The sequence below is a fragment of the Carcharodon carcharias genome, chromosome 13 (genome assembly GCF_017639515.1).
Source record: "Carcharodon carcharias isolate sCarCar2 chromosome 13, sCarCar2.pri, whole genome shotgun sequence".
In the NCBI taxonomy this organism is placed as follows: Eukaryota; Metazoa; Chordata; class Chondrichthyes; order Lamniformes; family Lamnidae; genus Carcharodon; species Carcharodon carcharias.
In genome coordinates, this window is record NC_054479.1 from 116,665,741 (window position 1) to 116,684,673 (window position 18,933).

General features: G+C 43.4%; 1 protein-coding gene across 1 annotated transcript in view; it reads right to left on the reverse strand.

The window, feature by feature from the left end:
* cd36 (CD36 molecule (thrombospondin receptor)) overlaps positions 1–18,933 on the reverse strand; it is a 36,252-nt gene extending 17,319 nt beyond the window's left edge. The window contains exons 1-8 of the mRNA XM_041203119.1: positions 18,868–18,933; positions 17,692–17,852; positions 14,477–14,621; positions 10,622–10,795; positions 6,081–6,172; positions 5,366–5,415; positions 4,770–4,839; positions 727–914 (exon numbers count right to left, since the gene is read on the reverse strand). Coding sequence (XP_041059053.1) covers positions 727–914; positions 4,770–4,839; positions 5,366–5,415; positions 6,081–6,172; positions 10,622–10,795; positions 14,477–14,621; positions 17,692–17,852; positions 18,868–18,933 — 946 coding nt within the window. The remainder of the gene's footprint in view (positions 1–726; positions 915–4,769; positions 4,840–5,365; positions 5,416–6,080; positions 6,173–10,621; positions 10,796–14,476; positions 14,622–17,691; positions 17,853–18,867) is intronic.

Sequence of the window (18,933 nt, forward strand, 5' to 3'; positions counted from 1 at the left end):
AGAGAAATATCTTAGACATTTGGCACATGGCAGGCAGCAAACACAAAGTGCTGTATTTTCATTAATCTGGGAATACAAAGTTAAACAGAAGACTACATCTGTTACAGCCAGTAGCCAGTTTTTTGACACAAGTCAACACAACAAGTGTTTGCAGACTTTTACTTTGGGCTTTAGGAGTTTTTGTAAGTAGGGTGTTGTGCTATATTCCCTTTTTTTTAAACTAATTTGGTATTTTTTTCAGACCTGACTTTAGGCTTATGAAAATTACACTTAATGATTGGAGCCTAGACAATCACCCTACAGTTCTCTTCAGAGTTCTCACTTGGCTGAGTTTAGGAGTCACTGTATTGATGATTTGGGGCATAAACGTAGATCCCTAACACCTCCTAGCACCACACATGCCAACGTTGCAATGATGTTAAATGGAGGTCATTTTTCAACAGCACTTTTTTAATCAGGTGAGTCCATTGTACCATTGTATGGTTGAATGTTATAATATTATGAAACACTTCTGTCAAGCGACAAAGAACTCATTGAAAAATCCATTTGAATTCTGATAGCAAAATTCCAATTGGAAAACGTCACAGAAAGAGTAAACAAGCTAAGCTAATGTATAGTTTGCTGTTCAACAATCATATTTAGAGTTGTGTTCACCCAGAATTGCTATGGCCTAGTAGCAGGTTCCCAGTCATTGCTTATTCCCATTTAATGGGCTGCAGATCTTACTCTTTTGGCAAATGCTGATATCCAGGATTCCTCCAAAAGTGCAATTTTGGGAGACAGTCATGTCTTTGCAGTAACAGTGATTGTCAGGATTCACAATTTTAGATGCAAGAGCTTTAGGAGGAACAACAAAATGATGGACACGAATTCCCTTTAGCTTTTTCTTTTGTTCATATTCTGCAAAGATGGACCTGAGGGGAGAAGAATCAGTAAAAATGAGTTCGCTTTGTTTATCCATTGCAAACAACTAATATTGTGCTCTAGGCAGTTGCAAACCCTACCCTTTCTAGTTGGTCGTAACTGCCACACACAATATTTTATTGCCTGTTTAGTACATCTCTAAGCATGCTGTGTGTACCAGTGATTCTCTGCATTGTCTATCTGCCTGTATTGCAAATTAGTATCTATTTGCTACAAGCCCTATCATTGTCAAACATAGTTTGAACACATGGTGGGATGCGGGGGTATAATTTTAGCCTGGAGGAGTACGTGAGTTTGGTTGTAGGCAGGTGAATTAAAACCAGTAAGAAAATGAACTAGTCAGGAAACTGGCTCCAACTCGCTGACTTCAGTGTTCAGCTGGGCTGCATTTAGCAACCCCTTTGTGGCAGCAGCAGGTTTGTTCCTCCTGGGGAACAGTATCTCTCTCCAACTCTTCACAGACCCCAGTCATACATCAGGGAGCTGTAAATAAAACGAGATGCAGACTTTGAGTATTCTGACTCCATAATCTGAAATTGCTGTCTCTGTACCAAGCACCCTCTACTCCTCCAAATCCCATTTTTGAATTAGCCCTTTAAATGCTGGAGTGGAAATTCTGTAATGTGGGTCCTCATCACACTCAATCAAATGCCAAACAATCAATGCCAAACCCAGAAATAGAATGATAGGGCAGCTGCCTCAGGCAGACACACTGAACTTAGTTGCACATAATATTGGCCTGCTCTGCTCCATACACTTCTCTAAATTAATATTGGGGCCTTGGAATCCTATTATGGAAACTGAATGGGGAAATACTTTTTGGGGATATAAGCCTTCAATCTCTAATGGCACAGCACAGCCAACCTAACAGAATTAGACAGGAATCACGTGCCATGTTAAAACCCATACTGTGATTCCACCAGTGTCTGGATGAGATGGATCCTTCATCATACCAAATCCCATACTGAAAATTTCTTCAGCCCTATCCTCCCTAACACTGAACAATTTGATCCCTGTGATAAATTTTGCAGAAAGATCTGCTCAGCAGACAAGTGAGGCCCTAGGATCTGGGTTTGGGTCCTAGACTAGACCCTACCTAAAGATGCCAGGGCTGCTATTTTTGTTGACCCAGCCATAAAGGGAGTCAGTTAGGCCAATATGTCAAAATCCTTCTGGTTGGTTGCACCTGCTGCTGTATTAAAGGCTCTTCAATTATTTGTAGTTCCCCAAAGTGTGTTTGTGGTGGCACAGTCTCCTGGGGTATAATTTTAGGTTCCTTATTTTCTAAATTATTCCTCATATAAGGCTCCCCTTCATCTTCTCCTGTCATGTTTATCCTTCTGTTATAGAGTTGATCTTCAGGCAACTTTTCTTAGTGGAAACATTTAATTTTATTTACAAGATAGCAGCAGCAACTACACGTGTGCATCAAACTCCATAACTAAAGAAGAACTCACTTGCAGAGGTTCCCCACACTGTTAACACATTGGTTTACACAGGTCATGTGATCTTACAACACAGAATTATTCTTAAAGCTACAGTCCTACGTTTATCCAATCTATAGTTACTACACCTTCCTTGGCTCAACTGGTAGAACTCTTGTCTCTGGGTCAGAAGGTAAAGAGTTAAAGCCTCAATCCATGACTTGACTATATAACCTGTGCTGACATCTTCTGGTTCTGAAGTTGTGATGCATTGTGGAGGGTGGAGATGAAAGAAGAGGCATATTGGACTTGAAACATTGGGTAGAATTTTGCCCTTGATGGGCGGGCAGACCCCACCGGCTCGGCGGCGGGCGGGCAGCCGATCACTGCCGCCGAAACCGGCCCTGCCGCCGTTTTGAGTGGGCGGGCCACCCGACAGGAAGCGCACTGCTCCCTGAGACTAAGTGCTGTCTCAGGGAGAGCGCTGAAAGTTTTATAAACTTCAAAAATAGAAAAATAAAAAAATTATTACCATGTCTCCCACATGTGACAATGTGACACGAGATGGGACATGTTAATAAATATCACATAAACTTTATTAAAGTTTTTTAAACTCTACATGAAACATCATTCCACCAGTGGATGAGGTTTCATGTATTATCAGAAGCCCGCTGGGGCTCCTGGTCTGCCTGCCAGCCTTAAGGTTGGACCGGCAGGGCATTTAATTGGCTTAATTATCCTATCAATGGCCTTAATTGGCCCTTGACAGGTCGGCAGGCAGACAGCTGTTTTCGCTGTCCGCCCGCCTTCCTGAGTATTTAACTAGGGCGGGATAGCGTTGGGGGTTTCCCCAACTTCATCCCCCGTCATTTTCATGTCGGCGAGCAGGCCCCGCCCTCAAATCGCCGACGGAAAAATTCTGCCCATTAACTCTGTTTCTCTTTCAACAGATGCTGCCAGAGCTGCTGAATTTTTCCAACACTTTCTATTTTTACTACCCTATTCTTCTTCAAAATAGTGCCACAGGATCTTATCAACATTCAATAAGACACTTCACCTCCAAGTTGCTTTTATTTCCACAAGGACCACCCTACATCTCATTTTATATTTTCTATAAGGGCATATAATTTGCTGTACATTGAGTACAACCAACTGAGCAACTCCTACCATCTGGATATTTTTGTAAGCCCTACATATCATAATGTTTTGTTACATATTTCTCCAAGTTAAGACAGAAAGTATAGACATGTCATTGCAATGTTTTTTTCTTGGATTCCTTCATCTCTTTATTTGTTTTCTTTGCCCTGATTTGTTTTTTGCATTCTGCTATTCTCTCCTTCCTCCTGACCATTCTCCAAGCTTTGCTTTAATTAAAGCTCCTGTTTCCTCCTCATCTTTTTTAATTTGAACTTCAATTCCTTTGTCTTTTATAATATCCTGTATCTTTAATCCTATCCTGTTTAGGTGCAGCCCACATCTATCCAAAACTGATTTACCTGGGAACTAGTCAGCTTTTAATGACATCAAAGCCAGTTGACTACCACTGGTTGACTAGTCACTTATTTTCTTGCATCATTTAACTTGTAAAAGCTCGGGTCCAGTTTCCTTGAGAATGGCTCTCGAATACAAACTTTCTTTCATGGGATGTGGATGTTACTGGCATGGCCAACATTTGTTTTCCATCCGTAATTGCCCTTGAACTGAGAGGCTAGCTAGGCCATTTCAGAGGGCAGTTAAGAGTCAACCACATTGCTGTCAGTCTGAAGTGACGTATAGACCAGACAAGGTAAAGATAGCAGATTTCTTTCCCTATGGGAGATTAGTGAATCAGATAGGTTTTTACAACAATTGATGATAGGTTTCATGATCACCATTACTGAGGCTAGCTTTATATCCCAGATTTATTGATTGAATTTTAAATTCCACCAGCTGGGATTTAAACCCATGCCCCCAGAGCCTTAGCCTGGGCATTTAGATTTCTACAATAAAAGTAAAATACTGCTGTACTGGAAATCTGTAATAAAAACAGAGAATTCTGGAAAAACTCAGCAGGCCTGGCAGCATCTGTGGAGAGAGAGAAACAGATTTAGAGTCAGAGAAACTCTTTCTCTCTTCACAGATGCATCTAGATTACTGGTCTGGTGACACTACCACCACGTCAACGTCTAGCATCCCCCCCCCCCCCCGCCTCCCCTCCCCCATCTGCAGCATCCATCTTGGGCATTTCTGATTAATCAATAATTTAGATGAGACAATGTCTTTGTCGCATGTGAACCATTTAAATTTAACACACCAAATGACCTGGCCAGTGTTTGCCAATTTTCTTTGAAACAGTTAGATTTACATTGGTGGACAAGGCTGATAATGTATAAGAGAACTTCCAATGTATATGATTTGTGTTTATTTTCAGTGGTGCATTACCTGCAAATGTCAGAAGAGAAAAAATATAATTTCTCCTTATCATGAAGAAATGGTGGAAAAGAGGTTGCATCTGTGAAAAAAATACAAGGACATATTATTTGTGAAAAGTGGCGGACAATGAACACCCAGTAACAAGTTCGACAATTTGTATACACCATGAGTATTTGACTGTGATTTTCTACGTTCAAGCACTGACATACATAAAATGGATCCTATTTTCTCCCAACCCTCATCCCTGCCTTAAATCTATCTTTGGAAATCAAACATAAAGCATGATGTTGACATTTTATGTGCATTCCTTATAAATAACGGAACCATAAACTCATCTACAAACAATAGCGTGGTCACTTTTAATTCTAACTGCAGCAGAATGCCAGTGATCAAACTGGTCAGATTATCATTTTCTGCTCTTCATGTGCTTTCAATTCCCAAATATTAACTGTCCGAAGTCATTGACCATCAGCAGATTGATGGGACCCACCAGCTCAGAGAACAAATATCTTGGTATATTTTTGTTCAGGTTTTCAGCATCGTCTTTTTGAGATGGTTTGGATAATGATATGAGGGTAGGTTAGATGATTGATTATCATTCTTACCTGTACCATTGATCATGTCACAGTAAGTGTCATTCCAGAAAGTGAGTTTTCTAAAAAAAAAGATTCGTGTTGTATTAAAATTAAAATGCTAAATTGGTTAGGTTAAAGATAATAGGATGTTCTAAAATGTGCTGCTATAGATTATAGCAAAGGTGCTTATGAATGGTAGGATGGGGGATTTAATGCGTCCATTTTGTACCTGGTAACTCTGGTTAAATGTGTACTATCACCATTTAATTATGGACTTATATCGTAGATTACGGCATATATGCAACTGCACTGATCTGTAAAACGTAGGTTGGGCAAAGTAAGTACTATGTGTGCTAGCTTGAATATTTTAGCCCCTTGCTTCAGCAAAATGTGATATGTTATGCAGTGTATTGTAAAACACTCAAACATTTTAGGCTGCTTTTTCCTAATTACATAAGGATCCAAGTGATACATATGCAATCTAATTTAAAATTCAGTTTGAAGAATGCTGAAAATAAGGAGTATAAATGATTTTGTGTGTAACCTAGTTTTTGGCAAGTACACAATGTTAACATTTAATCTCATGATGAACATCAAAAAAGGAAGAGCACCTGCTGTTAATACTTGTATATTTCTGACATTTTTGACATAGATGTCTAGAAGGCATTGAAATGCATCTTTATTTATTTTCAAAGGTGCTCAGAGAATACATGAAAAGATGGCTACAACCTCATTTTACTCTTACGTCTTATTCATCCAGCGGTCAATTATTGCAACTTTGTTAATGTCATCTGTTCCAGTGTACACGTTATAGATTCCATCTGATGTTTCATTGTACTAGAGGCACAGACAAGTCAAACATGTTAACCAGTTGCATATACATCATAATATTTGCAGCGATAGTATAAGAGATACAAACAATTGTCAGAATAAAACAATTTAAAACCAAACAAATTGATGGGCCTGAATTTTTGCTGGTTATTTTGCTCTAACCTCTGACCACTTCAGAATTTTCCTCATGAAGTGGTGGCAGGTACAGAATACCCCAACCCATATTTGGAAAGATGAATAAATATAAATTATTAAGGACCGGAATAAGTCATCTGAGCTTCTTGTGTCAATAAGTTAGTAATTCTGGGTCTCAAGAATATGTTGTTTTCCTGGCATATTGTTTGTCCAGGTAGTGAGTGGAGTGGGGTGGGTGGGGAACATAACATAAGAAATAGGAAGAGTAGTAGACCACCTGGCCCCTTGAACCTGCTCCACCATTCGATACAATCATGGCTGATCTTCTGCCTCAACTCCACTTACCTGCCCGCCCCCCATTTTCCTTCATTCCCTGGGAGGCCAAAAATCTGTCCATCTCATTATTGAATGTGCTCAACAATGGAGCATTCACAACCCTTTGGAGTACGGGATTTCAAAGACTCACAATCCCTTGAGTGAAAAAATTTCTCTTCATCCTGGTCCTAAATGATCAGCCCCTAATCCTGAGACTGTGCCCCCTGTGTTCTAGATTCCCCAGCCAGGGGAAACAACCTCTCAGTATCTACCTTGTGAAATCGTTTCATAATCTTGCATGTTTCAATGCGATCACCTCTCATTCTTCTAAATTTGGAGAATAGAGACCCAATTTACTAAGTCTCTCATCATAGGACAACCCTCTCATCCCAGGAATCAATCTTGCGAATCTTGCAGCTGCACAGGTGTCATCAGCCACGGCGTCTGCTGATAACCCTTGTCCCTAAGGAGCCAATCCTGCAGCCTTTGCATATCCTGGAAGATTGCAGGGATCTGCGAGTGACTCAGGATGTAGGTATCGTGTACACTCCCTGGAAACCGTGCGCACACCTGCAGGATGCATTTCTGGTGGTTGCATACCATCTGCACGTTCAGATAGTATCTGAACCTTGCGGTTGATGAAGTCCACTGAACATAGGGCTCCTGAGTTCCACATGTGTGCAGTCAATCACACCCTGCACCTGTGGGAATTCTGAGATCAGGGTGAATCCAATGGCCCTTGCATCCTGGCTGTCCCAATCCCAGGATAAATGCACAAAGTTGTGCCATGGAGAAGATGGCATCCGTGACCTCATGGATGCATTTGTGGTTGGCAGATTGTGAAATCCCACTGAGGTCACCTGTGGAGCCCTGAAAGGAGTCACTGGCATAGAAATTGAGCGTCGTGGTCTCTTTCACAGCCACTGGCAGAAGATGCCCTCCATGTCCCCTTGGTGACAAGTCCTGCAGTAAGTGACAGATGTGAGCCACCAGGTCCCTAGTCATGCACAGTCGTTGGCGACGTTGGTTCTCAGTCATCTGCAGGAATGGCAGGTTGTGTCTATAGACCCTGGGTGTTGCTAGGCACCGACTAGCCACAGTTCACTGTCGCTCCTGGGCAGCGTGTGCGGGAGCCCCTGCTGCCCCTTCTTAATGAGGCTGCTGCTCCTGGCTTTGCGCAGCCAGGAGCCTCAGATGCTCTCTCCTCAGTCTTCTACAGTCTCTGTAGGCTATCAGGCATACAGCTAGGTCACCAGGATGCATGATCCTGACGTGATCCTCCTGCAGCATGAAAGAGAGAGAGACGTGGTTATCATGGCTCTACTTAGCCCCTTTCCTGGCCCTGTGTGACTGCCCCTCAATGCTTCCTGGAGAGTGCTGGTCACCCTTCGGACGGCCAGAGATGAGTGCGCTGCCTGGCTGCCCTGTCAGCCTGCAACATGGGGGACACTGTTTCAAACCGGGATGCTGAGATTGCAAGGGACTGTGAGCATCTCCAGCAGTGACTGCTATATGGCCAGCGTTGGCGAGGAGATTGTACAAAGTGTGCAGTCCATCTGTTCCGCGGTCCAACAAAGTGGTGGCAGACTCAAGGTCTGTGCTGGAGGTTGTGGGGGGGCAGGGGACTAGGGGGTAAGGTATGGAGTGCTTGGTGCCTCTGCGTTGTTTGCAAGGATGGGCAGGCTAGGAGCCGGAGCCCAATCATATCACTGTGGCTGTGTCTGATCTGTCTCAGTTGCAGAGGCATGGTCAGTTTATACAGGTGTAAATGTGTGGCCACTCCCCTGGCTTACCCTGACCCCCACCTTGATTGCCTGTTCACGGGTTGCAGTGCCAGGGCAACACTTGACACCCCCCCCCTCCACCGACAACGGTTGCCTTCAAGCCTGGCCAGAACTTGCCCCCAGACACCCGGACACTCCCCTGCCACTCAGCAGTCACCTGCGAGACTGGCCACCACTCGCCTCCGGACATTCCCCCCACCTCCCCCACAACCTCAGCAGTCATCTCTGGGGCCAGGCATCAGGTCCCCCTGCTTATCCCCCATCCCCGATGCCCCTGAGGCCTGTAAACAACAGGTGAGCTGTGGTGTACGCTACTGCTCACTCACCTCAGTTCCCCCAAAGCAAAGGCCGCCAAGTGCAGGTTTCCTGTGTGTTATTGTGAAACACGTCCCCGTGCTTTCCCGCTGATATGGATGGGTGACACGGTGGGATTCCAAGAGCCTGGTGCGATGGCCTTTTAATGATATGCTAATCTATTACAATTAAGTCCCTGTTGACCAATGGGGGGAAATGCGGCCCGCTGTTGGCAGGCTGAGCAGACGATCGGGACCTGCCTTCATGCTGTGGTGAAGCAGGTCGCACCATATTTTCTGCACACACCACCTATCTCGCCCACCACCAGCGAGCTCGGAAAATTCTGCCCTAAGTCTCTCTGAACATCAACAGCTAGAGGTTTCATACCTTTTTAAAAATATTGTTTTTCTATTCCTACCACCAAAGTTAATAACCTCACACTTCCCCACATTAAACTCCATCTGCCTCCATGGCCTGAATTTCATGCTCCACCACCGGCAGGTTTTTAGGTGGGGGGGTGGGACCATGAAATCGAAGGATTGGGAATCCCCCCAGGTTCCCACCTGCCCCAATCGCACAGCCATTTTACGCTGGGGTGGGCAAAGCCTTGGACGGGAAGTCTGCATTGTCCCAATTAAGGCCCTTAAGCGACCAATTATTGGAGCCTCAGTTTTTAGGCTGGCAGGAGGATTGAAGTTGTGAGGGGGAAGCCTGAAAATCAACAGACTTTGATCTCGGGCGGGTAAGTGGGGTGTTGGGGGCAGGGGTGGAGGGCGCCTCCATCAGAAGCCCCCTTCTGAAGTCGGGCACCCACCCCTTAAGATCCAGTGGCTGCCAGACCTCCACCCCCCCTGCTAGCCTCTCCCCTAAGACCCCAATCACCCCCATCACACCTAACCCCCCCACCCAGGCCTACCCTAACCTCTCCACCTTGGGACCCTTTAAACTTACCTGGGCCTCCAGTGCCCGGACTCAGTCTCAGGCGGCCTCATGCAATTCCCCGTCTTGTCACTGCAGGGACTGGAGAGCTGATGGCCAATTAGTTTGGCGGGCAGCTCTCCAAGGCGGGACTTCCTCCTGAGCGAGGGATGCAAGTCCTGCCTGCAGCCACTTAAAGCTCTTTCGGGCGTGAAAAGGCCAAGGGGCACGTGGGAAGCAACACCCTCCCCCCCAGCCACCTCCCCCCATCCGAAAAATTCAGGCCTATATTTTCCACTCACTTAACCTGTCTTTTTCTCTTTGTAGCCTCTTTGTGCCTTCCTCACAGCTGACATTCCCACCTAACTTTGTATCCACAGGAAAGATGGATACATTACTCTCTGTCTCTTTAAGTCTTCACTGTGGATTGCAAAAAACTGAAGCCTCAGTATTGATCCACTATTTGCAGCCTGCCAACTTGAAGATGTACTGTTTATCATACTCTCTGTTAACCAATCCTCTATCCATGCTAATACATTACCCCCAACTCCTTGCATTTAAATCCATGAGACCTAGCCAATGAGAAGGAGGCTTTAAAGAATTAAAGGGTCACAATTGCACTGGGCAATGCAGAAAACTGCATTGCTGGCTCACTACGCAGCGACAGGTGGTGTAGCGATTTCCACACACTCCCCCAGTCCCCCCTCCACTCTTCGATCAACACTTTCAGTTTGGGCAATTTTAAATTAGGCTGTCTGTGTTCCTCTATCCATTGAACTTCACTGAAAATCGAAGTGAGACAGGAATTAAGACTGACATATTCTCAAAGTAATGTTAGATAAATATTCTCCAGCAGTGAGCTTTGCCTGTCCAGATTGCTCCACTTGATTTTCAGACTAGTATTCAGTATGGTCATATATATATCACCTGGTGGGTTTTCATGTTTTTCAGCAGCTGAGGCTCCAACAAGGGGAACATAAAATCTAAAAGTTAATCTTCGAATACTTACTGGGTAAAATAAACCAGTAATCGGGTCTTTTGAGGATGTCACTTTCAGTATTGGATCTTCATATCCCCAAAGTAATTCCAGCACTGTTCTATTCTGGAACAAGGAAGCTTTTGCCAGTTTGAAGACCATATTGATGAAACCATGAATAAATGGGGGAAAGAGAGATGGTGCAGCCTGTGAAAAATAGAAATACTTCAGTGTTCAGCAACTCCCATACACAGAATTTACATCATATTTATGATTCAATTTATTGTCATCCATCAAGTACAACTGTATGTCCAAGAATTGTTCTATACAGAAGGGAGGAAACACATTTGTCAGAAAATGCCTTTCTTCTGTTATGATCTTTAAATCTTGCCCTGTCACAGGAAGTGTTATTCACCAATTAACATAAGAAAACTTTCCCCTGTTTATTTTTGGGGCTGAATTTTCACTGAGTTGAGATGATTCAAGAGCCCTTTAAAAAACGGCGGACGGTTCCCAATTCCAGGGACGGAATTCTCCCTTCGGCGAGTGGGGGAGGGGCCCGCTCACCAAAGCATAAAATGATGCACGATGACTTCGGGCGGGCGTCCCAACATCACCGCGTGTCATTTAGATTGTCAGCTTGGCAGGCGCGCAGCTGTGTCGGCTGCGAGCCCACCGAACTTCAAAGGCCTATTAAGGCCATTATTAAACTAATTAAAGTTGTTAAGGAAGCTGCCTGTCCAAGCTTAAGGCTGACGGGCAGGCGAAGAGCCCAGGCGGCCTTCAGAAAAAACGTGAAACCTCATCTACGGGCGGGATGTGGTTTCATAAGAGATTTAAAATTTGTGTTACACCTTTGGTAAAAGTGATTGACATGTCCCAGCTCATGTGACAGTGTCACATGAGGGGACATGTCAATAAATTTTTCTCATCGCTTGTTATCTTTTTAAAAGTAACACTGGTCTCCCTGAGACAGCACTGTGCCTCAGGGAGATCTGTGCGCGCTTTCATGTACATGCACGAAAGAGAGCACTCCCGGCTGAGGGAATCACCTCCCCCCCGCCCGCACAAGGAGTGCATAGCACTTCCTGGTGCATGTCACGCTGGGTGGGCTTTAATTGGCCCGCCCACATAAAATGGCGGCACCCATTCCTGCACAACCCCCACAATGGAGAAAAATGCCAGGATTCCTGAACCCATTCCAGGGCTGTCTTATTTTTGGGAGTGCCTTTAAAGGGTGCAGGTCGGTTCCTGTCAAAAAGCCCTCATCTGGCATTTTGTACCTGGCCGGCTCCATTGGAGACATAGGCATCGCCTACTCCTCCAAAATTTTCATGGCTTCGGACCAGGTTTTTAAAGAGTCGTGGTTCACGGGCCCTCAAAGGGCGTGAGGGGACATTTTAAAAGGTGATTTCCCCAGGTCCTCCCTATGCGAAGCCATGGCACTCAACCACCACCCCCCCCCATGGCCCCTTGTGATCCCTACACCAAGCTCTGACACACCACCCAACCCCATGGCTCCACATGCCCCCATGCCAAACTATGGCACTTCCATGCCCATTGATCCACTATACATTGTATATACCAATCAACCCTATATTGGCAATAGGATATGTGAAGTAAAGATTTAAAAAGTAATTCCTTTATTCATTACTTTCCACTATGTTAGAATATCATTTCACTACAAGGTAATAATAAATGTCATTCATCCAGACCCTTTAAAAAACCAATAACTGAAACCAGAAACCTTTGAAATCACTTAACCTTGTGTGAAACATGTGAAAGCCAGAGCTATCAATCAAACAATGTTTTGTCTGGGACACAGCTGTTTCAGCAAAAGTAATAGATGTCTAGGCCCCTTCAGCCTAGCCTCATTATATATTCTTGGATAAGAGCCCAAACATCCGTTAGAGTACTAAAACACCTAAACCAGAGAGAAAACATTACTTGATTGACAGCCCTGGCTCTCTGATCACTTCTGTCAATTGTGCAATGTTTATGCTTATTTACACATGTTAAGATGTGCCTCAGTTTCAGCTATTGAAACTTTAAAGGGTCTGGATGATTGGCACTTTTATTGCCCTACAGTAAAAAGGATTTTTTTTAAAATAAAGTGGAAATTTATCAATGAATGACTGTTTGTTCTAAAGCTTTTTTTACACATCCTACCCTATCACTATAGGGTTCATTGATTCTACACAGGTTTAGTGGGTGAATGGGCATGGAAGTGCCATAGCATAGAATTGGGGTGCAAAAGGAGCCATGGGGATTGTTTGGGGGGCATAATTTGCCATGGGGGCATGAGGAACCATGGGGGGTTGTGGTTTGGGGCATACCTTGGCATGGGGGTATGAGGAGCCAAAGGGGTTGTTTGGGGGCATGAGGTGGCATGGATGGGGCATAGGAGGTAAAGGGGTATGAGGGATGATGGCTGGAGGGCCTTTCTGTTTTTATTATAACTGGGACAAAGTCCCACTGTACCAAGGTGGGTGCTTGGCACCTGGCAGCCCCTGTGACTGCCTCCAAACTTTTTCTCGAATTGGCTGGCCTGACTCCAGCCTGCGTCAGCACCTCCACAAGAAAATCCCACCTTTGCAGGTGCTTTCTCCTGAGACTGATGGGCCGAACCGGGAATATTAGAACATAAGAACGAAAGAAATAGGGACAGGAGTAGACCATTCGGCCCCTCGAGGCTGCTCTGCCATTCAATAACATCATGGCTGATCTTCTTGTGTTTCTATTTCCACATTCCCATCTACCCCGATAACCTTTGACTCCCTTGCCTAACAAGAATCTATCTACCTCTGCCTTAAAAATATTCAATAACTCTGCCTCCACCGCCTTCAGAGGCAGAGAGTTCCAAAGTCGCACAAACCTCTGAGAGAAAAAATTTCTCCTCATCTGTGTCCTAAAAGGGCGACCCCTAATTTTAAAACAGTGCCCCCTAATTCTGGTCTCAACCACAAGAGGAAACATCCTTTCCATGTCCACTTTGTCAAGGCCATTCAGGATCTTGTATACTTCAATCAAATCACTCCTCACCCTTCTAAACTCCAGTGGAAACAAGCCCAGTCTGTCTAACTTTTCCTCATAAGACAACCCACTCATTCCAGGTATCAATCTAGTAAACCTCCTCCAATGCATTTACATCCTTCCTTAAATAAGGAGACCAAACTGCACACAGTATTGCTATCCACCTGGAGGATGAAAATCCAGACAAGTATCTCCATACGTGGCTTGGTGTCGTTCTTTGCTTCATAATACTCCTGTGAAGCACCCTGGGACATTTCATTATGTTAAAGGCGCTATAGAGATATAAGCTGATGTTGATCTATTTTTGCCTATTTCAATTTATAGATTTCAGGGTTTGACAATTGGAAAACCAGCTCTGCACAGACCTCAAACTCTGCATCACCTTAATAACTACATACTGCAAAGTGAAAATCATATACCTTTCTTTCAGCATTTAAACACTCAATCAGCCCTTAATAACGCTGCGTCAACAAAGAGGAGCTATCCAAAGAGAAAACTACATGCAATTCCTCCCACGGTTAAACTTCTAGGCTGTTTAACAGATGTGTGGCATTAAAGTTAAAAACAAGGTGCAAAAATTAGACAAGACAATCTGATTTTCAATATTAAAATTTGGTGATACAATATTTCAGTCTATTCTAAATCTTCATTTGCCATTGCATTAGTTATCTACCTAACGGAAAACCTCTCTCTCTTCGGTTGAGGCTTCCACTGAAACGAGATGCCCATGCCATTTACTACATATGCATATCATCACTATGCATGCAGATAGAGTGTCGAATCAGCGCTAGCATTTTGTCACGTAAATTTGATCTTTTCTTATTTTGATTGATATTTTCAGCAAATGTTGCTTACTGCAGCAGCAAAGTTGAGGGCTGTGATTGTGTCTGTTTCTAAGCCAACAGACATGTTAGGCTGAAAGATGGCTGAACGAAGCTGTAAGTATGATATTGTGTGATTAGCATTTATAGCAATGATGTCCTTCGGGAGCTGCCTTATCCTGGAAAAGTAAATAAAACACAGGAAAAACAGTGAGCATTGCGTTGAGCAACAATAAAGTGTGGAATATGACAATTTACATGCACTTAGCAGCTTTAAGGCTAGCATTCTATATAATGTCAAATTTGAACTGTTATGTAATATATTTTTACAAATTTTATGGATTGAGTATATTTTTTTGGAAAATAAACAACTTACATTTATACAATAGCATTAATGTAGTGAATGTTTGAAAGTGCTTCATGGGGAAAAACAGATGCCAAACTGTAACAGAAGGGTTGGAGGAGATCTGTGAAAGTGTGGCAGAAAAGATATGTTTTTAATGCAAACAGGAATAAAGAAGGTGAAGTCAATTGTGGTGTGCAGAGGAGAAAATAGATGGAGAAGCCCCAAAATGAGAAGGAGCAAAATCCTGCAGGTGGGGAGGAACAATAAGAATATCAGTGAATGTGGCAGAATTATTGCCATAATGAAGCTGAAAAGGAAAATTAGTAATTCTCATTAACAGAGGAGAATGAAGACACTGGTGGTGGTCAGATGTAATTGAAGTTGTATGGTTTAGTTCTATATTAGTTTTTCAGAAGACTTGTATGTGTCTTTATTGATATAAGTGTTTTCTGCTTTTCTAATGGGGTACATAAGTTTGAGAAAAGAGCTTGCTTAGTGAGTTAACCCCCCAAAAAAGTGACCATTGTGTACCATGCATATTGAAAGTGTCACAAGCATGCCAACTCTCACAATTTCAAAGTAAAATTGAGCTCAGTAATACCAGTTCCAGTGCCTTGTAAATCAGAAGTCAAACTCATAAAAATCAAGAGATTTGATACCAAAAGCTACTAACAGGAAAAATTAGGTGTCCAGTGCTCTTTGGGGTTCACATCATGGGTCACTTACAAGAAAATGCCATCAGTTGAGCTCCAACCCACCAATATAAACCACCCTAGTATTAAAGCCATATAAACAGGTAGAATGTGTTTGCTGCTGGAATGTGTATACCAGATTTAGCTTGTTGTCTGATACACTGTAAAATGTTCCACATCAAAATCTACACACACACCCACTTTGGAGGATATTGGATCTGTAATATTATGACCCGTGCTGGGTCTTGCTTTGCCTCAGCCAACACAGTCAGATCTCAAGGCTGGGAGCATAGCCTTTCTATTTGGGGACAGGCAACCTGAGTTTTACCCTTGGCTGGCGTGAGCGACCGGTGGGCCTGGGAGCAGTTGGGAAACAGACCGCCGACCACAATCGGCCCCCGATTAACGGCAAGCCAGCATGAAATGCGCACTGCAAAGCTCAGCGCTGCTGGGGTGGGGGCGGGAAGAGGGCGGACGATGACGTCACCGCAGGCGTGGGTGAGTACTGTGAGAGAGAGCTCCCTGAAGGCAGACGGCTGCCTCAGGGAGCTGCAGACCTTCAAATGATGAAATGAAGGTTTAAAAGCTGCAGAGAAATGTCCATGCATCACCTGAAAATATACCTCATAAAAATGCTGTCCACAGATTTTCTTTTGTTTTATTTCATAACGGAGTTTTCATCCCGCACTTGGATGAGGTTCGATGAAAAGTGTAAAGGCCGCCTGGCCGATTCGCATGTCCGCCAACTATAAGTTTGGACGGGCCACGAGAAATCAGAGACAATTACACCGTTAATGGGCTTAATTGCCCTCCTAATTGTCGGCGGGTCCGCTTCTGAATTTTGCACGCGTCCGCCCAGCAAAATATCACATGAATGCATGATGGCATCGGGCCGCTCGCACGACGTTGCCTCACACGATTTTACGCTTGCCTGTGGGATGTTTATTCATTCATTCATAGGATGTGGGTATCACTGGCTAGGCCAGAATTTATTGTCCATCCCTAATTGCCCTTGTTCAGAGGGAATTTAAGAGTCAACCACATTGCTGTGTGTCTGGAGTCACATGTAGGCCAGACCAGATAAGGACAGCAGATAAGCACATTAGTGAACCAGATGGGTTTTTACAACAATCAGCAATGGTTTCATAGCCATCGTTAGATATTTAATTCCAGGTTTTTATTGAATTCAAATTTCACCATCTGCCATGCTGGGATTTAAACCCGGGTCCCCAGAGCATTATCCTGGGTCAGTGGAACACTAATCCAGTGAGAATACCACTATGCTAAGCATGTTTCAGGGTAAAGTCAGTGACCAAATGTTACAGGATATTAATAGCTTATAAACTTTGATCAGTTCTTTGTGGAACCTTGTAATCTGTTTATCAGATATATAAATATTCTCTGACTTTTTGTTTTTTTTTATAACCTTTGGGATTATCAGAAGTACATAAACTGATTGGCAGGGATTGTACAAATGCAAAAGAGATATGTCTTACATTGGTGTAATCAAACAAGGGGAATAAGTGCCACCAGCAACTACATGAGCATTTCCAAAATCTGAATCCCATTCTGCCATGCTTTTAAAATTTAATCCTGCACCCTTTTTAGTTTTTAAATACATGGGGCTTACCACAAGATACATTTATTTATATTCTCATCACTTTTTTCCTTCCCTTCATCTCCTGAAACCACTGAATTCTTTCTGAAGTATTGTTCCGGGGCAGTGAATGTCAGTAGCTCTCCCATTGTTCACGTGTAGGGCTTTGATTGTGTTTGGGCTGCTTGTCAATATGAAGCATTGCACTGAAGCTTGATGCAGTCCTTAGTCAACTTCTCACATTTTCACAAGGGGTCCTTGGATAGCAATTAGCAACAGGAACCCTTCCACTGGGGTGAAGAGGTTGGTTATCCTGCCCTGATCACCTCCTTAATTCAGCACATGCAGGCCAAGGATCAATAGGGCCTTCCTTGTCTATGTGGCTGAGCAACTCACTGGGAGAATTCACTTTAATATTTTAAACAGATATTTTCCCATAATATTGGGAAGCTAACCTGTACCTAGGAAATGACTGAAGAGGGAGTGAGAGATGCCAAAAGCTGAGTGTCACAACGGCAGAACAGATCACATAACATTAGAGTGTGGGGGCCAAACCATCCAAGATTTATTTTAACTAGGTCAAATTTTCAAAGCCTAATTGAAATGACATGTACCTGTAGGTATAGGGCCCTTTTTGCTCAAGCACAGGTTTAGCTCCAAGATTCATAATTTCTGATGGGTTTTTCACATTATAGAGCCAGAACTGTCTGTAGACAGGGCTTCCTATTTGTATCCAGTTTTCATATGCGAGGGTGCCTTCTTCAATAACGTCTTCCTATAATAGTGTTTGAAAAGAAAACCGTTTTTAGATAAGTTAAAAGACTACAATAACCAGAAATAAGGCCTCACTAGTTCCGAAATATTAAACTACTTCATTATTACAGAAAATCAATAATCTGAGTTTTTCAAGTTGTGTCATTGACTTACTTGAAACTTCTTCCATACCAATCACTCATACCCCTCACTCCATTGGAAAGGTTGGGGTCAGTTGGTTTATAGACAGTGAATGGGTATCTGGGCTAACGTTGATGCAGCTGGTTGGGAGGGTTAGGCGGGAGTAAGCTGTAAATTGTGGCATCAGTAAGCTGTTGGTGGGTTTAGCAAAAGAAAGGCCCCTAAGGCTTCTTTCAACACAGCAAAGTTGTGACCAACTATCACCTGCCTTCTACAAAATGCACCTGCATTGGGAGCATCAGAGGTGAGAGTGACAGGAACACCAGGCGGTTATACTGCTTACTCCCCTGATATCAGATTGATATGCAAGATCTGTCTCATCACTACCTCCATGCCCAACGAAGTCGGGGATTATTTCTCAAATGGTGTCAAGGACTCATAGGGTCTGGGACCTCCTCCATTGCTTGTTTGTTCCTTTCTGTACTTGCTATCTTCTCCTGTCAGCAGCTAAATATGCTTGAGATTGGCTTACAAAGATATTGCTCAGCAGGTTGAGTTAGACTTGTGGATTAGTTTTCTCCCAAGTTTTGTATATGAATTCACACTGGTTATGAACTGCTCTCTGAAAGACAGCAGAGAGAGACCCAGTTTTAATCTAGGTTCAAACCCAGGTGCCAAAGATGTGAGACCAGTGTGGCAGCAAGGTGCACAATCCAGTGAGCATCAGATGATTTAATGAGTGAAAAAGCAGAACAGGAATCTGTCAGCACACTCATACCATTAATATCAGTATTATAGCATAGCAGGAACATAAATATAAAGAAAATGTTCAGCACATACCAATTAAGATCTTTAAGGATGAAGTAACTACATTCATATGTAAAGTTATAATATACCTTATTTATAAAATCCTGGATTACTTTATTTCCAATTGGGATCAGGATGCCTCCAAGTATCAACAT